The sequence below is a fragment of the Mustelus asterias genome, chromosome 3 (genome assembly GCF_964213995.1).
Source record: "Mustelus asterias chromosome 3, sMusAst1.hap1.1, whole genome shotgun sequence".
Classification (NCBI taxonomy): Eukaryota; Metazoa; Chordata; class Chondrichthyes; order Carcharhiniformes; family Triakidae; genus Mustelus; species Mustelus asterias.
In genome coordinates, this window is record NC_135803.1 from 156,931,090 (window position 1) to 156,949,078 (window position 17,989).

The 17,989-nt window shown below is 48.1% G+C and overlaps 1 protein-coding gene across 1 annotated transcript in view; it reads left to right on the forward strand.

The window, feature by feature from the left end:
* The window catches only part of uroc1 (urocanate hydratase 1), an 89,138-nt gene that overhangs the window by 36,557 nt on the left and 34,592 nt on the right, over positions 1-17,989 (forward strand). Inside the window, exons 8-13 of the mRNA XM_078210021.1 lie at positions 535-678; positions 5,925-6,013; positions 11,670-11,732; positions 13,641-13,820; positions 14,363-14,460; positions 17,385-17,457. Coding sequence (XP_078066147.1) covers positions 535-678; positions 5,925-6,013; positions 11,670-11,732; positions 13,641-13,820; positions 14,363-14,460; positions 17,385-17,457 — 647 coding nt within the window. The remainder of the gene's footprint in view (positions 1-534; positions 679-5,924; positions 6,014-11,669; positions 11,733-13,640; positions 13,821-14,362; positions 14,461-17,384; positions 17,458-17,989) is intronic.

The following is a 17,989-nucleotide window of genomic DNA, read 5'->3' on the forward strand; positions in this document are numbered from 1 at the left end:
CTCACGGCAGAGCACTTCACTGGCTGTAAAGCACTTTGAGATCTTTTGAAGTCTTGGTTGTTTCTTTTATTTTCTGATTATGGTTCCGGCTACTTTTTACAAATTCTGTCACTGGTTGTGGGCTTTGCTGGCAAGGCCAGCACCGCTTGCCCGTACCTAATTGCCCTGTGAGCAATTAAAAGTTGACCACATTGCTGTGGCTCTGGAGTCACATGTAGGCCAGACCGGGTAAGGACAGCAGATTTCCTTCCGTAAAGGACATAAGTGAACCAGATGGGTTTTTCCGACAATCGGCAATGGTCAGTTTCTTAAACAAATTCAATACCAGATTTTTGTTACTAATTGGATTCAAATGGTGGGATTTGAGCCCATTCCCAGAGGATTATTGTTGTGTTCCGGCTTCCTAGCCCAGTAACATTCCCACCATTGCCACTGCCCCCCTGTGTGGAGAAGCAGGTTGTCAACAATAAGCATGGCCACGGTTGTGAGAGCAAACGGAATGTGTTGAAGAGTCTGTATCTCTTTGTGTTTCAGTTGACAGTATTGAACGCTGGCCGGAAGTACCTGCGTTTGGACAATCTCAGCGGCAAAGTGTTTGTGACATCAGGACTGGGTGGAATGAGCGGTGCGCAGGCCAAGGCTGCGGTTATCATTGGCTGTGTGGCAGTGATAGCAGAGGTGAGCCCGTCTCTCTGTACCACCAACATTTCACCACATCTGCTCTGAGAAAGCAGCAGTAAACTGGGAGGGACAGAGAGATGAGGGGATGTTTACTCTCATACCCAGGAACGACCAGCTCTTCTGTAACTTTCCCTCCAATTACTTTCTCTCGAATGATCTTCCCTCCAATGACCATCCATCATTCTGTTAGAAGTGGGACTGGTTTGTGTAAGTCCTGGACAACACTCGTGCCACACAAGTTCCAGGCAATTATCATCTCAAACAAGAGATAATTTAACCATCTTCCCTTGGTATTCAATGGCATTACCATTGCTGAACCCCCACCATCAACATCCTGGAGGTTACCACTGACCAGAAACGGGACTGTTCCAGCCATATAAATACTGCGATCGCAAGAGCAGATCAGAGGCTGGAAATTCTGTGGTTAGTAACTCGCCTCCTGACTCCCCCAAAGCCTGTCCACCATCTACAAGGCACAAGTCAGGAGTGTGATGGAATACTCCCCACTTGCCTGGATGGGTGCAGCTCCAACAACACTCAAGAAACTCGACACCATCCAGGACAAAACAGCCCACTTGATTGGCACCCCATCCACCACCTTCAACATTCACTCCCTCAGAGGTGCAGCAGGTGGTAAAGAAGGCAAATGATTTATTTGTGCTTCATAGCGAGAGGATTCGAGTACAGGAACAGGGCTGTCTTGCTGCCGGTGGAGATGCCGGTGTTGGACTGGGGTAAACACAGTAAGAGTTTTAACAACACCAGGTTAAAGTCCAACAGGTTTATTTGGTAGCAAATGCCATTAGCTTTCAGAGCGCTGCTCCTTCGTCAGATGGAGTGGAAATCTGCTCTCAAACAGGGCACAGAGACACAAAATCAAGTTACAGAATACTGATTAGAATGCGAATCTCTACAGCTAATCAAGTCTTAAAGATACAGACAATGTGAGTGGAGGGAGCATTAACCCTGGTTGGCTGTAGAGATTCGCATTCTAATCAGTATTCTGTAACTTGATTTTGGGCCTCTGTGTTCCCTGTTTGAGAGCAGATATCCACTCCATCTGACGAAGGAGCAGCGCTCCGAAAGCTAATGGCATTTGCTACCAAATAATCCTGTTGGACTTTAACCTGGTGTTGTTAAAATTCTTACTGTTGCTGCAATTATACAGGGTCTTGCTAAGGTCACACCGGGAACATTATGTGTAGTTTGGGAGGAGCTAGGTACAGACTTTCCTCCTCCTATTACCACATCAGCACCTGAACCCCCTCCCACTCCCCCCCCCTTCCCCCATTCCATTCCTCTAATCAAAAGTCCCAGGGGATCATTTTTTGCATAAACAAAAGCCCATTAGCTCTATCTGAATAAACACTTCATGGCTGCAGTGAGTAATTATTCTGCTTTTACAACATCTGAGCGAAAAGGTTCTCCAGACACACCAACTGCCTACAAAATACATCTGAAATTTAATACATTCTCCCTGAAAGATAAAAAACTATATAGCACGCTATCATCACACCCTGACTGTGCCTACAAAGAAAGGCCAGAGAAAATGCAGAAAAAGACCCCACAGGGAGCGAGACGGAAGATCCCAGACAGACAGGGAAACAATATTCAAGTAAACCACAAGGTAATTACAGACCACATCAGTGCAATGAAATGCCTGAGCCAAAGGTAAATATTCTGCTGCAAAATGTTTACATCAGAGCTGAGCTGGATGAGTTGAGGAACAAGATTCCAGCTGAGTATATACCTTTGAAAACACAGGATAAACTGAAGTTTTCAGTGAACCAAACAGTGAGAGATCTGAGCAAATAAATATCAAGGACAACGCAGAATATGCCCTGTTTGAGAGCAGATTTCCACTCCACCAGGAAAAAAGAATGATCCACAATCCATAGCTGGCAACTGTTGAAAAAACGCAACCAGATTTATGGACACAACGGCAGGCATCTGTACTCAACTAGTGAAGCTGCTCAGTGGCAGTGGAGCACGGTGGCACAGTGGTTAGCACAGCTGCCTCACAGCGCCAGGGACCTGGGCTCAATGTCAACCTAGGGTCACTGACTGTGTGGAGTCTGCACGTTCTCCCCGTGTCTGCGTGGGTTTCCTCTGGGTCCTCCGGTTTCTCCCACAGTCCAAAGATGTGTAGGTTAGGTGCATCGGCCATGCTAAATTGCCCCTTAGTGTTCCAAGATGTGCAGGTTAGGTGGATTGGCCATGTTAAATGAGTCTGCCCTCCCCTCCCCCCCAAGCCCCCCTCCGCCCCCACCCCACAAAAGATTCTGGGTCCTGGTGATTAGCACCATGTGCACCCTCCCCCCCCCCCACCCCCGACTCCTGCTGCCTCCACCACTAACGCACTGGGCAGCAGTGTACAATGTACCAGATACACTGCAGCAACTCACCAAGACTCCTTCTGCAATATCTTCCACACCCACCATTCTACCATCTAGCAGGACAAGGGCAGCAGGTACCTGGGAACACCACCACCTGGAGGTTCCCCACCAAGTCACTTACCGCCCTGACTTGGAAATATATCGCCGTTCCTTCACTGTCGCTGGGTCAGAACCCTGGATCTCCCTTCCTAACAGCACTGTGGGTGTACCTACAACACAGGGACTGCTGCTGTTGGGTAGCAACTTGCTGGCCTTGCCCGTGCTGCTGACATCCCATAAACAGACAGGAATCAAAGTGACTAATCTCTGCAGCTCCCAGGTGCGGTGTTGCCTGTTGTTGAGGGGAGAGGTATTTGGCAAAGGTTGAGAATGTTCCTCTTCAACTGGAGCAGAGCTGAGTTGTCTTTCCGATGGGAAGATAGCGATCATTGAGCAACTCCTGGCATTAAGATACAAGATGCTCATTCACTCTGAATAAAGCCCAGAGACAGGACCAGACAAGCATGTTCCCAGCTCGCCTGAAAATCAACAACACTCCCATTCTTTGAATCTGACTCCCTCTTACAGCAATCACATCGCGAGAGACACTATCTCCTCTCATTGTTAATAACGGGACTTTCAAACAAACGCTAGGCACAGTCACGGAAACCATGTTAAAGCTTAAGTTTATTTAAATTTAAACTCCTGGATGGGATCTATCCCAGGTTACTATGGGAGGCAAGGGGAGAAATTGCTGGGGCTTTAACAGATATCTTCACATCTTCTTTGACCACAGGCAAAGTTCCAGATGACTGGAGAATAGCCAATGTTGTTGCCTTGTTTAAGAAAGGAAGCAGGTATAACCCAGGAAATTTTAGGCCGGTAAGCCTGACACCAGTGGTGGGGAAGCTTTTGGAGAAGATACTGAGGGACAGGATATATGCACATTTGGAGGAAAATGGACTAGTTAGTGACAGGCAGCATGGTTTTATACGGGGAAGGTCATGTCTCACCAACTTGATTGAGTTTTTTGAAGAGGTGACAAAGATAATTGATGAGGGAAGGGCTGTGGATGTAGTTTATATGGACTTTAGTAAGGTGCTTGACAAGGTCCCACATAGTAGACTGGTACAAAAACTAAAATCACATGGGATTCGGGGTGGGCTGGCTGGATGGATACAGAACTCGCTTGGTTATAGAAGACAGAGAGTAGCGGTGGAAGGGTGTTTTTCAGAATGGAGATCTGTTGCTAGTGGTGTTCCACAGGGATCAGTGCTGGGATCTCTGTTGTTTGCAGTATATATAAATGATCTGGAGGAAAATGTGGGTGGTCTGATTAGTAAGTTTGTGGATGACACGAAGATTGGTGGAGTTGCTGACAGTGCCGAGGATACAACAGGATATCAATAGATTGGAGACTTGGGCACAGAAATAGCAGATGGAGTTTAATCCGGACAAATGTGAGGTGATGCATTTTGGTGGATCAAATTTAGGTGTGAATTATACTGTAAATGGCAGAACATTAACATCCAGAGGGATCTGGGCGTGCAGGTCCACAGTTCCCTAAAAGTGGCCAAGATTAAGAAGGCTTACAGCGTTTCACTCCTTCATCAGCTGGGGCACTGAGTACAGGAGTTGGGAAATCATGTTGCAGCTATATAAAACCTTGGTTAGGCTGCATTTGGAGTATTGCGTGCAGTTCTGGTCACCACACGACCAGAAGGACGTGGAAGCTTTGGAGAGAGTGCAAAGAAGGTTCACCAGGATGTTGCCTGGTCTCGAGGGTGTTGGCTATGAGGAGAGGTTGAATAAACTAGGATTGTTTCCACTGGAAAGACGGAGGCTGAGGGGAGACCTGGTCTACAAAATTATGAGAGGCACAGACAAGGTGGGTGGTCAGAGGCGTTTTCCCCAGGGTGGAAGTGTCAGTTACAAGGGGGCACAGGTTCAAGGTGAGAGGGGGAAAGTTTAAGGGAGATGTGCGGGGGAAGTTTTTCACGCAGAGAGTGGTGGGTGCCTGGAATGCGCTGCCAGAGGAGGTGGTGGAAGCAGGAACATTAACAACATTTAAGAGGCATCTGGATGGGTCCATGAATAGGGAGGGAATAGAGGGACACGGACTGGGTAAGGGCAGAAGGTTTTTGTTTAGTTTAGTTAGGGCATCATGATCGGCACGGGCTTGGAGGGCCGAAGGACCTGTTCCTGTGCTGTACTTTTCTTTGTTCTCTTAGTATCGCAATGCTTACATTAACACTGCAATGAAGTTACTGTGAAAATCCCCTGGTCGCCACACTCCAGTGCCTGTTTGGGTAACACTGAGGGAGAATTTAGCATGGCCAATGCACCCTAACCCGCACGTCTTTCAGACTGTGAGAGGAAACTGGAACACCTGGAGGAAACCCATGCAGACAATGACCCAAACTGGGAATCGAATTTGGGTCGCTGGCGCTGTGAAGCAGCAGTGCTAACCACTGGGTCACCTCAACAACATAGCTGGTGGATGAAATATTTTAGGAGTTTGGGGGGTGGGGGGGGGGGGGGGGGGGCGGATGATGGAGGTGACGGAGAGCTCTGGTCAGTGAAGATTCTAGAAACTGTTGCTTCTCTGAGGCAAAGTGTTGATTAGAAATTCGAGTTGGTGCTATTTCACTCCGAGACTGCGGACCTGATCTTTGCAAACATGGACATCCAAGTGTCACCCAGACTCGAAACTTTGGCTCCATTCTCTCTCCACAGACACTGTCTGCCCTGCTGAGATTTTCCAGCATTTTCTGTTTCAGATTCCAGCATCTGCAGTATTTTGCTTTGAACCAAGTGACTCAATTTGATTGAATGAAAATAACCAAATAATTAACCCTTTCCTTCCAGGTTGATGCGGCTGCTCTGACGAAGCGACAGCAGCAGGGCTGGTTAATGCAGGTCACCAACAGCCTGGATCAGTGCATCGCTCAAATCAGGTAGCTCCCACCCTCTTTCACTATTCCCTCCTTAGAGTTAAAGTTTATTTATTCGTCACAAGTAAGGCTTACATTAACACTGCAATGAGGTTACTGTGAAATTCCCCTAGTTGCCACACTCCGTCGCCTGTTTGGGTCAATGCACCCTAACTAGCACGTCTTTGGACTGTGGGAGGAAACCGGAGCACCCGGAGGAAACCCACGCAGACACGAGGAGAATGTGCAAACTCCACACAGACAGTGACCCGAGCCGGGAATTGAACCCGGGTCCCTGGTGCTGTGAGGCGACAGTGCTAACCACTCTGCCGCCCCAGCCCTTAACCCCCAGCCCCCTCCCCCAACCCCCCTCCCCCAGCCCCCCTCCCCCAGCATCCCCCAGCCCCCTCCCCCCGCATCCCCCAGCCCCACCGACCAATCTTTGAGCCCATCCTTTAACCTCATCTCCGAGCTTGTCCTATTGTGCTCCAGGCAGGCATCCCCTCATCTCATTGCAACCTTCTCTCTGTCTGGAGCTGGGCTGATGCGGCCTCAGACAGCTGGCCACTGGCTCCTTCCCGCGGGTCAAGGTGTGGTAACCAGAGCATCAGATAAGATTGGGTTTCTGTAAACTCCAAAGGCTCAGTGCTGCCCCACAGGAACAATTATACACATGCACACACAGCCAAGAGAGTGCAGAGCACAATGGCAACATGGTAGCTGATGGCTTCCAGATGTCATGGGAACCTCATCTGTGTAATAAAGGGCGTAACAGCTGACATGTATTTTTGGATCTCCCAATGGGGGGGGCCCCCTTTTAAAATGACAACAGGTGGAGCCTCCTTATTACTGAGTTAATTGATTATCCAGCTGATTCTATCTAAAGGCCTTTCGCACCTCACTGCAGCCAACCTGGTCAAACTTAGATTCACCCCTTCCCTCGTCTCCAGCCCTTTCCCTGTCTGCTCATTCCTCAGTCTCTCTGTCAATGAACCTCTGCTGAAAACTACTCCACACCTTAACCTCCCTTGGGCTAAAATCAAAGTCCTGCCTGACTTCTCCTCTTTGTCCTAGTTTCCTGATGCTTCAGTGAGATTCCAGGTCTTTCCATACAGAGAACAATTTGACATTGGAACAGGGAGAGGCCAATCATTGCTCTGCCATTCAATGAGATCATAGCTGATCTCGAGGCCTCTTTCTTACCTTATCTTGATGCACTGACCCAGCAACCTGAATATCCTGGATCAATTTGTGTCCTTTGCTATTGTAATCTTGGAATTTAATTTAGATTTGAATCAGCATCAAGCAAGGAACATTAGATTATTTTCTGCTGACCTGCGGAAATCATTTTGGTTCTGTAGACCCCCCCCCCCACCTCATCCCAATTTCTCTGAATCCCTCCTCTTCCCTCTCTTCCTCTTCTCAGGACACATCAGTCAACATGCTTTCCCAGAATGGCACCAGGGGGTATTTGCAGATGTTTGTGGGATCTGGTGGCTGCAGGATTCCCAGCCCCTGACCTGCTCTGGTAGCCACTGTATTTATATGGCTAATCCAGCTCAGTTGATTCAGTGATGGTAATGTCATTGAATGTCAAGAGGCAATGGTTAAATTCTCTCTTGTTGGAGATGGTCATTGCCTCGCAATTGTGTGGTGTGAATGTTATTTGCCACTTGTCAGCCCAAGCCTGGATATTGTCCAGGTCTTGCTGCATTTGAACATGGACTGCTTCAGTATCTGAGGAGTTGTGAATGGTGCTGAACATTGTGCAATCATCGGCGAACATCCCCATTTCTGACCTTGTGATGGAGGAAAGGTCATTGATGAAGCAGCTGGAGATGGTTGGGCCTCGGACACTCCCCTGAGGAACTCCTGCAGAGATGTCCTGGAGCTGAGATGACTGACCTCCAATCACAACCATAGAACCATAGAATCCCTACCGGTCAGACAGAGGCTATTTGGCCTGTTGATTCTGCATCGACTTTCTGAAAGAGCCACACAAACCCATCCCCCCCCCCCTCCCCACTCCCCTTCCCCTGCTCTATCTCTGTAACCCTGTGCATTTACAATGGCTAATCCACCTAATCCACACATCTTGGGACATTAAGAAGCAATTCAGCATGGCCAATTCACTTCACCTACATGTCTTTGGACTGTGGGAGGAAACCCATGCAAACATGGGGAGAACATACAAACTCCACACAGACAGTCACTCAAGGCCGGAATCGAACCCATGTCTCTAGCACGGTGAGGCAGCAGTGCTATCAACTTCTGCCCATTTTCCTTTGTAAGAAGTTTAACAACACCAGGTTAAAGTCCAACAGGTTTATTTGGTAGCAAAAGCCACACAAGCTTTCGAGGCTCTGAGCCCCTTCTTCAGGTGAGTGGGAATTCTGTTCACAAACAGAACTTATAAGACACAGACTCAATTTACATGAATAATGGTTGGAATGCGAATACTTACAACTAATCCAGTCTTTAAGAAACAAAACAATGGGAGTGGAGAGAGCATCAAGACAGGCTAAAAAGATGTGTATTGTCTCCAGACAAGACAGCCAGTGAAACTCTGCAGGTCCACGCAACTGTGGGAGTTACAAATAGTGTGACATAAATTCTGATTCTAGGATCGCATGATAAAGACTCAGGAGGAAAAAAGCAGAAATATTTATGTGAAATAGTGTGACATAAACCCAATATCCCGGTTGAGGCCGTCCTTGTGTGTGCGGAACCTGGCTATCAGTTTCTGCTCCGCGACTCTGCGCTGTCGTGTGTCGCGAAGGCCGCCTTGGAGAATGCTTACCCGAATATCAGAGGCCGAATGCCCGTGACCGCTGAAGTGCTCCCCAACAGGAAGAGAACAGTCTTGCCTGGTGATTGTCGAGCGGTGTTCATTCATCCGTTGTCGCAGCGTCTGCATAGTTTCCCCAATGTACCATGCCTCGGGACATCCTTTCTTGCAGCGTATCAGGTAGACAACGTTGGCCGAGTTGCAAGAGTATGTACCGTGTACCTGGTGGATGGTGTTCTCACGTGAGATGATGGCATCTGTGTCGATGATCCGGCACGTCTTGCAGAGGTTGCTGTGGCAGGGTTGTGTGGTGTCTTGGTCACTGTTCTCCTGAAGGCTGGGTAGTTTGCTGCGGACAATGGTCTGTTTGAGGTTGTGCGGTTGTTTGAAGGCAAGAAGTGGGGGTGTGGGGATGGCCTTGGCGAGATGTTCGTCTTCATCAATGACATGTTGAAGGCTCCGGAGGAGATGCCGTAGCTTCTCCGCTCCGGGGAAGTACTGGACAACGAAGGGTACTCTGTCCACTGTGTCCCGTGTTTGTCTTCTGAGGAGGTCGGTGCGGTTTTTCGCTGTGGCGCGTTGGAACTGTTGATCAATGAGTCTAGCGCCATATCCTGTTCTTATGAGGGCATCTTTCAGCGTCTGGAGGTGTCTGTTGCGATCCTCCTCATCCGAGCAGATCCTGTGTATACGGAGGGCTTGTCCGTAGGGGATGGCTTCTTTAACGTGTTTAGGGTGGAAGCTGGAGAAGTGGAGCATCGTGAGGTTATCCGTGGGCTTGCGGTACAGTGAGGTGCTGAGGTGACCGTCCTTAATGGAGATGCGCGTGTCCAAGAATGCAACCGATTCCGGAGAGTAGTCTATGGTGAGCCTGATGGTGGGATGGAACTTGTTGATGTCATCATAGAGTTGTTTCAGTGATTGTTCACCATGTTTCAGTGATTGTTCACCATTTTCCTTTGTGCCAGGTATGACTCCAACCAGTGGAGGGTTTTCCCCCTGATTCCCATTGACTCCAGTTTTGCTCGGGCTCCTTGATGTCACACTCGGTCGAATGCGGCCTTGATGTGAAAGACAGTCCCTCTCTCCTCACCGCTGGAGTTCAGCTATTTTGTCTGTGTTTGACCCAAGGCTGTAATGAGGGCAGGAGCTGAGTGTCCCAGCACTCCAGATGTGCAACTGATTCTAATCAAAAACAGCATCAGCATCTGAAACTGGGGTAAAGGGAATCTGCCACCCAGCCTTGGAGTGTCACAGTGCCGACAGAACATCTGGAATAAATGCACAGGATGGAAACACTCCTTTAATGTTGGGATGTGAAGGAAAAGTGGATCAGACAGATGGAATGTTTTTGTGAAAGCTCAGCTTGCTATTGGGTGTCAGTTGTGAAAGGAATCCCATAAGTTCTCCTTTGCATTAATTATTTCCAGTCAGGTAAAGTGGAGTCTGCGGTGTGTGGCTTCTCTGCTTCAAGCTGGGTCAGAAATAAAATGAGTCAGTGCCTCTCTTTCATCCCTCTGTCTCTCTCCGTATTTTAAATATTTTTCTCTGTCTATCCATTTCTCGATCCCTGGCTCCATCTTTCTTTCTCTCACTCTTTTGTTCGATTTGCTTTTGCCTTCACTCCGTCTCTGTTTTGACTGCTCTCCCAAGGTTCGAGTCTTCACTGGCTGGGGACAATGTAAAACAGGAAGCCTCCATCCCCAGACCGTCTCCCTCTCTCTCTCTCTCTGGTTGCCATAGTTCCCTCCAGTCCAATACTCTCCTAACTGGTCCCCCCACAACCCACCCCCACCCCATATTTCACCCTTCGTAAACTTCGGTTGATCCAAAACTCCATAAGAGCACAAGAAATAGGAGCAGGTGGAGGCCATTCGGCCCCTTGAGCCTGCTGCCATTCAGTAAGATCATGGTTGATATGACTGTGGCTTTAACTCCATTTCCTGGTGCCTGTATCCTAATGCAGACAACATCCCATTCTCCCATCATTTCCTGTGCCCATTGGCTCCCAGTCTGACAACACCTCCATTTTCAAATTCCTCCATGGTCTTCAGCTGTCCTTACGTCTCTGACCTCTGCATGTTCAATAACTATCTGCAATCCCTGCTGTTGCAAGGATAAGGACAGTTACTTGAATATGTTTCTGTGAGAGGCTTTTAGAGAACTGATCTCAAGATGTCTGCCTCCAGAGGCAGGCACATGGCACGGTCACATGGCTACGGAAAGCCTGAGGTGTCAATCAGACTGTCTACATTTCAAAAGCTGAATCTCCCTTCCTCCAATTCTGGCCTCTCACACATCCTCATGTTTCATCACTCCACCATTGGCTGCCACGCCTTTGACACCCAACCACAGAAAGGGGTATCAGGCCAGGTGCCCCTCCAGCTTCATCAAAGGGGGCAGGTTTTCCGAGCGTTTGGAGGGAGAGGTAGAGAGGTGGCGGGGTTGCAGGAAGGAATTTCAGAGCTCGGTGCCCAGGCGGTGAAGAATAATGCCAAAATGGATGGGGGAGAGGTGCCAGAATTGGAGGTGCAGAGACCTTGAGGGTTGTCGGGTTAGAGGAGATCACAGAAATGGGGGATAATTTTGTGCTGCTCTTGTCAATGGGCTGGTTTGGAGTTTAAAAAAATGTAAACCGACATGAATGAGGATTGCTGGATCTCAGTATTTCAATCCCCTCCTAACCCTCTGAGCTCAAAGGGCTGAATGGCCTATTCCTGTTTCTATGTTACTTGAGGCCTGTGTATCTATCATATTGTACATGCTACTATAGCCATCCCTGATTGGTTGTGTTGTCTCGGTCTGGGTGCGATGGATTTGCTGATTCCAGGAGCTGATTTAACCAATTGAATTTAACTTTAAACTAAACTTTGTTCCTTTGTTGAATTTCAGGGAAGCTCGGCGAAAGAAAACAACCCTTAGTCTTGGTTACCATGGTAATGTGGTGGATCTTTGGTGAGTGCCGGAATTAGATGCTGAAGATGCAGAGGTTGCGAATTACATTGCTTACTTTCCAATTGCTTGGTAAAAGTTGAGTGAATTTCCTTGCTTTCTACTCAGGTTATAAACCAAGCAGCTCATTTACCGTTTCGCCAGCCCTACTTCCCCTCCTGAGGTTTTGTGGTGCTGAGGGCAGTGTCCCTGAAGCTGCGGCTTCGAGTCCCACCCCGGGGCTTGATGGCCAAGGAAGGTGTCAACCTGCAAACCCTTCCAAACGCGCCAGTGGCTGGCGGTAAGAGCGGGAGAGACCTTGGGTGATGTGATACACATTGAAGGGAGCATGAGAACTTCCAAACGCACAGCCTTAATATCTGACTTGGTGACAACACTATAGGAATGTATCTAGCTACCAACTCCACTTGTCTCCGTGGCAACAGTCTGAGATTAAACCACCACAATCATGGTGTCACACTTAATACCGAGATGAATTTCCGATCTGATATCCATGACATCACTAAAACTGCCTGTTCCATCCGTAACACCACCTGACTTTACCCCGTCTCAGCTGATCTACTGTGCAAAACCTCGGCTATCCCAATGCTCCCCTGGCTGTACGTAAACTTATTATCCAAAACCCAGCTGCTTATGTTTGAACTCGCAGTGTGTCCCATTCCCCTGTCACCCCCCGTGCTCCTTCACCCACACTGCCTCCCAATCAGACAATGACAACATTTTAAAATTCTTCTCCCTGTTTTCAAATGGCCCTCCCTACCTCGGTAATCCCCTCCAGCCCCACAGCCCTCACAATCTCCACACTCCTCTAATTCCTGCCTCACGTGTGGCTCCCATTTCAATTGCTCCACCATTGGTGGCCATGCTCTCAGCTGCCTCAGTCCTAAAGTCTGGAATTCCCTCCCTAAACCTCTTTGACCAAGCCCTCAGTATCTGACCTAATATCTCCTGGTGTGATGCGCTGACTCACTTTATTTTCTAACGCTCCTATGAAATGCCTTGGAATAATTCATGAGTCTAAAGATGCTTTCCAAATACAAGCTGTTACTGGAGAGAGAACAGCATCGATTGACCAGGACGCTGCCTGATAATTGGAGCAACTACAAACTCAAAGAAGGATTGAAAAATTGTTTGTGTTTTCATGAGAACAATGCAGGTCACGGGGCAACACGATAGATATGCTTAAAATGATGCGAGTGATGGGTCCAGGTAGACTGAAGCAGACAGTTTCCAGCGAGTGAGGGGTCAGGAACAAGGGGGACACAGACAAATGATGTCAGAGATTGAGAACAAAAACCACAGAAACATCTTCAGAGTTGTGAGGCTGCGGATTCACTCGCAGAGTTAGTGATTGAGGTAGAAATGTGTCAGTACCGTGGGTTGGATTGAAGAGCGGGGTGATGGATAAGGGGTGGGAGGGAGATGGTAACAGAGCGGATGAATGGGATTGACTTGCTTGTGTGGAGGATAAAGTCTGACACAGATCGAATGGACCGAATGGTCAGACTCTGTGTTGTAACTTCAATATATCGCAATAGCAATAATAGAGTGAATATCCAATAGACAGATGGAGGAATCCAGTCACTGTCGGCCCATTGACATCTTGTGAAAGGTGGGGGATGAGATAGAGCTTTATATCTGGAGACACAGGGACAAGGGAGAGTCTGGTAGAAATTCCATAACTTGAAATAACGAATGAAAAGCAGGATTCATTGGCAGTTCTTAGCGAGTGAAGGAGCTGCTGGTTAAAGGGTTAGGCTGATGTCGGGCAAGAGGTTTCGGGGGAAAACAGGAGGATAAAGGGATGGGGTATGTTCTCTCAAATCTCAGGGCCATTCGTCAAGAGAGATCTATGGCCCTTAGGACATGCAAGATGGCATCTATACTTACAAAATAGAATTCTACCCACAGGGAGAGGCTGGTGCAGGAGTACGAGCAGACTGGAGAGTTACTGGTGGATCTGGGCTCAGACCAGACCTCCTGCCATAACCCATTCAGCGGAGGATATTACCCAGCAGAACTCACCTTCGAGGCAGCCAATCAGATGATGCATACTGACCCGAAAAATTTCCGTAAGCTTGTGCAGGAAAGGTAAGAAGAGTGTGAAAGCAAAGTGTAATGGAGTCTAACCCAACAGTCAGGAGATAGGGGAGAGTGTACATGGGGCTGTGGGAGGGGGAATGGAGGGTAGAGTCAGTGATAGGGGAGAGTGTACATGGGGCTGTGGGAGGGGGAATGGGGGGTAGAGTCAGTGATAGGGGAGAGTGTACATGGGGCTGTGGGAGGGGGAATGGGGGGTAGAGTCAGTGATAGGGGAGAGTGTACAGGGGGGCTGTGGGAGGGGGAATGGGGGGTAGAGTCAGTGATAGGGGAGAGTGTACATGGGGGGTGTGGGAAGGGGAATGGGGGGGTAGAGTCAGTGATAGGGGAGAGTGTACATGGGGGGTGTGGGAAGGGGAATGGGGGGGTAGAGTCAGTGATAGGGGAGAGTGTACATGGCAGGGGTTTGAGGGGCTGAATTGCCATGTTTTAAGTGTGCTTTGCTATTGCTGAGGTTGACTCTCGGGGGGAGATGGAGAGGGGGATCTTTGACGAACAGATTTGATTTTGTTGAATTTGTTCTTGTCCTTTAGTTTAAGGCGACAAGTGAAGGCCATCAGCAAGCTCTCAGAGAAGGGAATGTTTTTCTGGGATTATGGGAATGCCTTCCTCCTTGAAGCTAAAAGAGCAGGTGAGTGAAATTTAGGACCAGGAGTTGTTGTAAGGTGTTGCTTCCAGTTCAGTCAGTCTGGAGAAGTCTTTGTAGTCATACATAGGTTAACTGTCAGTTTTTACTGACCCTTAGAGCTATTTACAAATATACAGTGAAAGGTACAAGCGGGGAGTTGTATCTCGGCTGGCTGTTACACACACATTCTGTCAACTGAGCCTGGATGTGGATCATGTATTCTGTTGGAGTGGCAGTGTACTCAGTCCCACATTAATCCTATACGTGCCAAACCCTTATACTACCAGAGCCAATCTTTGGGATAAAATGCTGGAAACACTCAGTAGGTCTGGCAGCCTCCGTGGAGAGAGAACAGGAGTTAATGTCTCAGGCCTGAGATCTTCCATCAGAATGCTATGGGAGTGTGGTATCGCGTGGAGAGGTTAATTTATAACTCACCTAATAGTTCTTTTCACAGAAATTTGATTTTTACCCCGATACCAGTTAGGAGCTCAGATAAGTATCAGGATGGGAAAAGGCCATTTGTTAGTTTGAGCTCAATAACTCTGTCAGCCCAGAATCCAGGGACACCCGAAAGTCCACAAATTGTCCCTCTGTTTGTGCCTGGATAGATTATTCCAGGATTTATAACGCTTGGATCAAAAAATTCTTTCTGAGTCTGTTTTTGATTTCTTTTTCATTAACTTGAATTGACAGCCTCTGCTCCCATTGGAGGGATGCTGAAGGAATACACAGGCCTCATTTTGTGTGTACAGTCCACTTTTCTCACCCACACACTCTGCGGCACCTCCCCCCCCGCCCCGCCCCCTCCACCTACCCCTCCCCGGTTACCCCATCCCTGCTTCCTACATCAGTCCCCACACTTCAAAAAACGATGGACAGCATTGGCATGCTGGGAAATCCTGATGTTGCAAAAGGTGCTATTTCTCTGCAAGTTATTTTTTTAATGATTTACTGGTAACACCAGTAGAAGGTCTGCAGAGAGATTTGGACAGGCTGAGTGAGTGGGCGAGGATCTGGCAGATGGAGTATAACGTTGACAAATGCAAGGTTATTCACTTTGGAGGAAATAATAGCAAATTGGATTATTATCTAAATGGAAAAAAATTACAACATGCTGCTGTGCAGAGGGACCTGGGGGTCCTTGTGCATGAGACGCAAAAACCCAGTCTGCAGGTGCAACAGGTGATCAACAAGGCAAATGGGATGTTGGCCTATATCGCAAGGGGGATAGAATATAAAAGCAGAGATGTCTTGCTGCATCTGTACAGGGCATTGGTGAGGCCGCAGCTGGAATACTGTGTGCAGTATTGGTCCCCTTATTTGCGGAAGGATATATTGGCCTTGGAGGGAGTGCAGAGAAGGTTCACCAGGTTGATACCAGAGATGAGGGGTGTTGATTATGAGGAGAGACTAAGCAGATTGTGTTTGTACCCGTTGGAATTTAGAAGGCTGAGGGGGGATCTTATAGAGACCTATAAGATAATGAAGGGGCTGGATAGGGTAGAGGTGGAGAGATTCTTTCCACTTAGAAAGGAAACCAGAACTAGAGGGCAGAGCCTCAAAATAAAGGGGGGTCAGTTTAGGACAGAGTTGAGGAGGAACTTCTTCTCTCAGAGGGTGGTGAATCTCTGGAATTCTCTGCCCACTGAAGTGGTGGAGGCTACCTCGTTGAATATGTTTAAATCACGGATAGATGGATTCCTGATCGGTAAGGGAATTAGGGGTTATAGGGATCAGGCGGGTAAGTGGAACTGATCCACTTCAGATCAGCCATGATCTTATTGAATGGCGGGGCAGGCTCGAGGGGCTAGATGGCCTACTCCTGCTCCTATTTCTTATGTTCTTATGTTCTTAACACATCTACCCTCCACAGCGAATGATCAGAACTGTGACTGTTCACCAAACAAAGCCTGTGTTCAGGAGGGCTCTGTGTTCTGAGAAGGGTTGAATAATCCAGTTCTACTTTGCTGATCTCTCCGAATCTTACTCTCAGCTATGGTGTGCGATCTGTCCCCAATTTGAAAACAGCACACATTGCGTTGGCTTGAGGTTAATGGGTGTAACTTTGTTGTGTCTTGTGGGAAATGGAATGCATGTGTGCAGGCGACAGCAAACATCTTCACATCGGCTTAGCAAACAATTCCAACTCCAATTCCCGTTTCTGCTCCCTTCAACCTGTGCACACAAACCCGTCCAGTCACTAACTCTCTGTCTCTGTATCTAACCCCGTGCTGTACCTGTCCTGGGAGTGTTTGATGGGGACAGTGTAGAGGGTGCTTTACTCTGTATCTAACCCCGTGCTGTACCTGTCCTGGGAGTGTTTGATGGGGACAGTGTAGAGGGAGCTTTACTCTGTATCTAACCCCGTGCTGTACCTGTCCTGGGAGTGTTTGATGGGGACAGTGTAGAGGGAGCTTTACTCTGTATCTAACCCCGTGCTGTACCTGTCCTGGGAGTGTTTGATGGGGGACAGTGTAGAGGGAGCTTTACTCTGTATCTAACCCCGTGCTGTACCTGTCCTGGGAGTGTTTGATGGGGACAGTGTAGAGGGAGCTTTACTCTGTATCTAACCCCGTGCTGTCCCTGTCCTGGGAGTGTTTGATGGGGGACAGTGTAGAGGGAGCTTTACTCTGTATCTAACCCCGTGCTGTACCTGTCCTGGGAGTGTTTGATGGGGACAGTGTAGAGGGAGCTTTATCTGTATCTAACCCCGTGCTGTACCTGTCCTGGGAGTGTTTGATGGGGACAGTGTAGAGGGAGCTTTACTCTGTATCTAACACCATGCTGTACCTGTCCTGGGAGTGTTTGATTCTCAATGTGAGTTCCTGAATTGAATAATTTTTGATATCCCAAGGCTGAAACTCGCCCCTGGATCATCTTTAAATGTAAAACCCGGAACTATTTTTCTCTTCAATGTCTTCTAGGTGCTGATGTGGTGAAAGCTGGAGGTGGGAAGCTGGAATTCAAGTTCCCGTCGTATGTGCAGCATATCATGGGGTGAGTTCGGAGAAAAACCTATCGATAGAGTTGCATTTACATAGCACCTTTCCCTGCCAGGATGTTCCAAATGCTTTATAACCGTTTACATACTTTTTGAATGTTTTACTCCATGCTTAAAGTTACAAAGCCAGTGCTGAGCGTGGAGCGGGGAAACCCGAATCCATCCCTTACTTCCCCCAAAAACAAACTCAACATCCAATTGAACCCAATTCCAGGTCCCCACAAGAGAGACAAACACGATCCAATATGAAAAGCGGAGGCATTTCAGCCCATCTTGGGCTTGATCTGATGCTTGATCTTCACCAAAGTATCGTCACTGTTGTAATGCCAGTAACACGGCAGCCAGTTTTTACACAGCAAGATCCCACCAACAGGAATCTGATAATGATCAGATAACACGCTGAAACCTGTTGATTGTTTTACAGTTTATTTATTCGTCACAAGTAGGTTTACATTAACACTGCACTTATGGGGAGGTGATGGCCCAGTGATATTATCGCTGGACTATTAATCCAGAAACTGAGCTAAT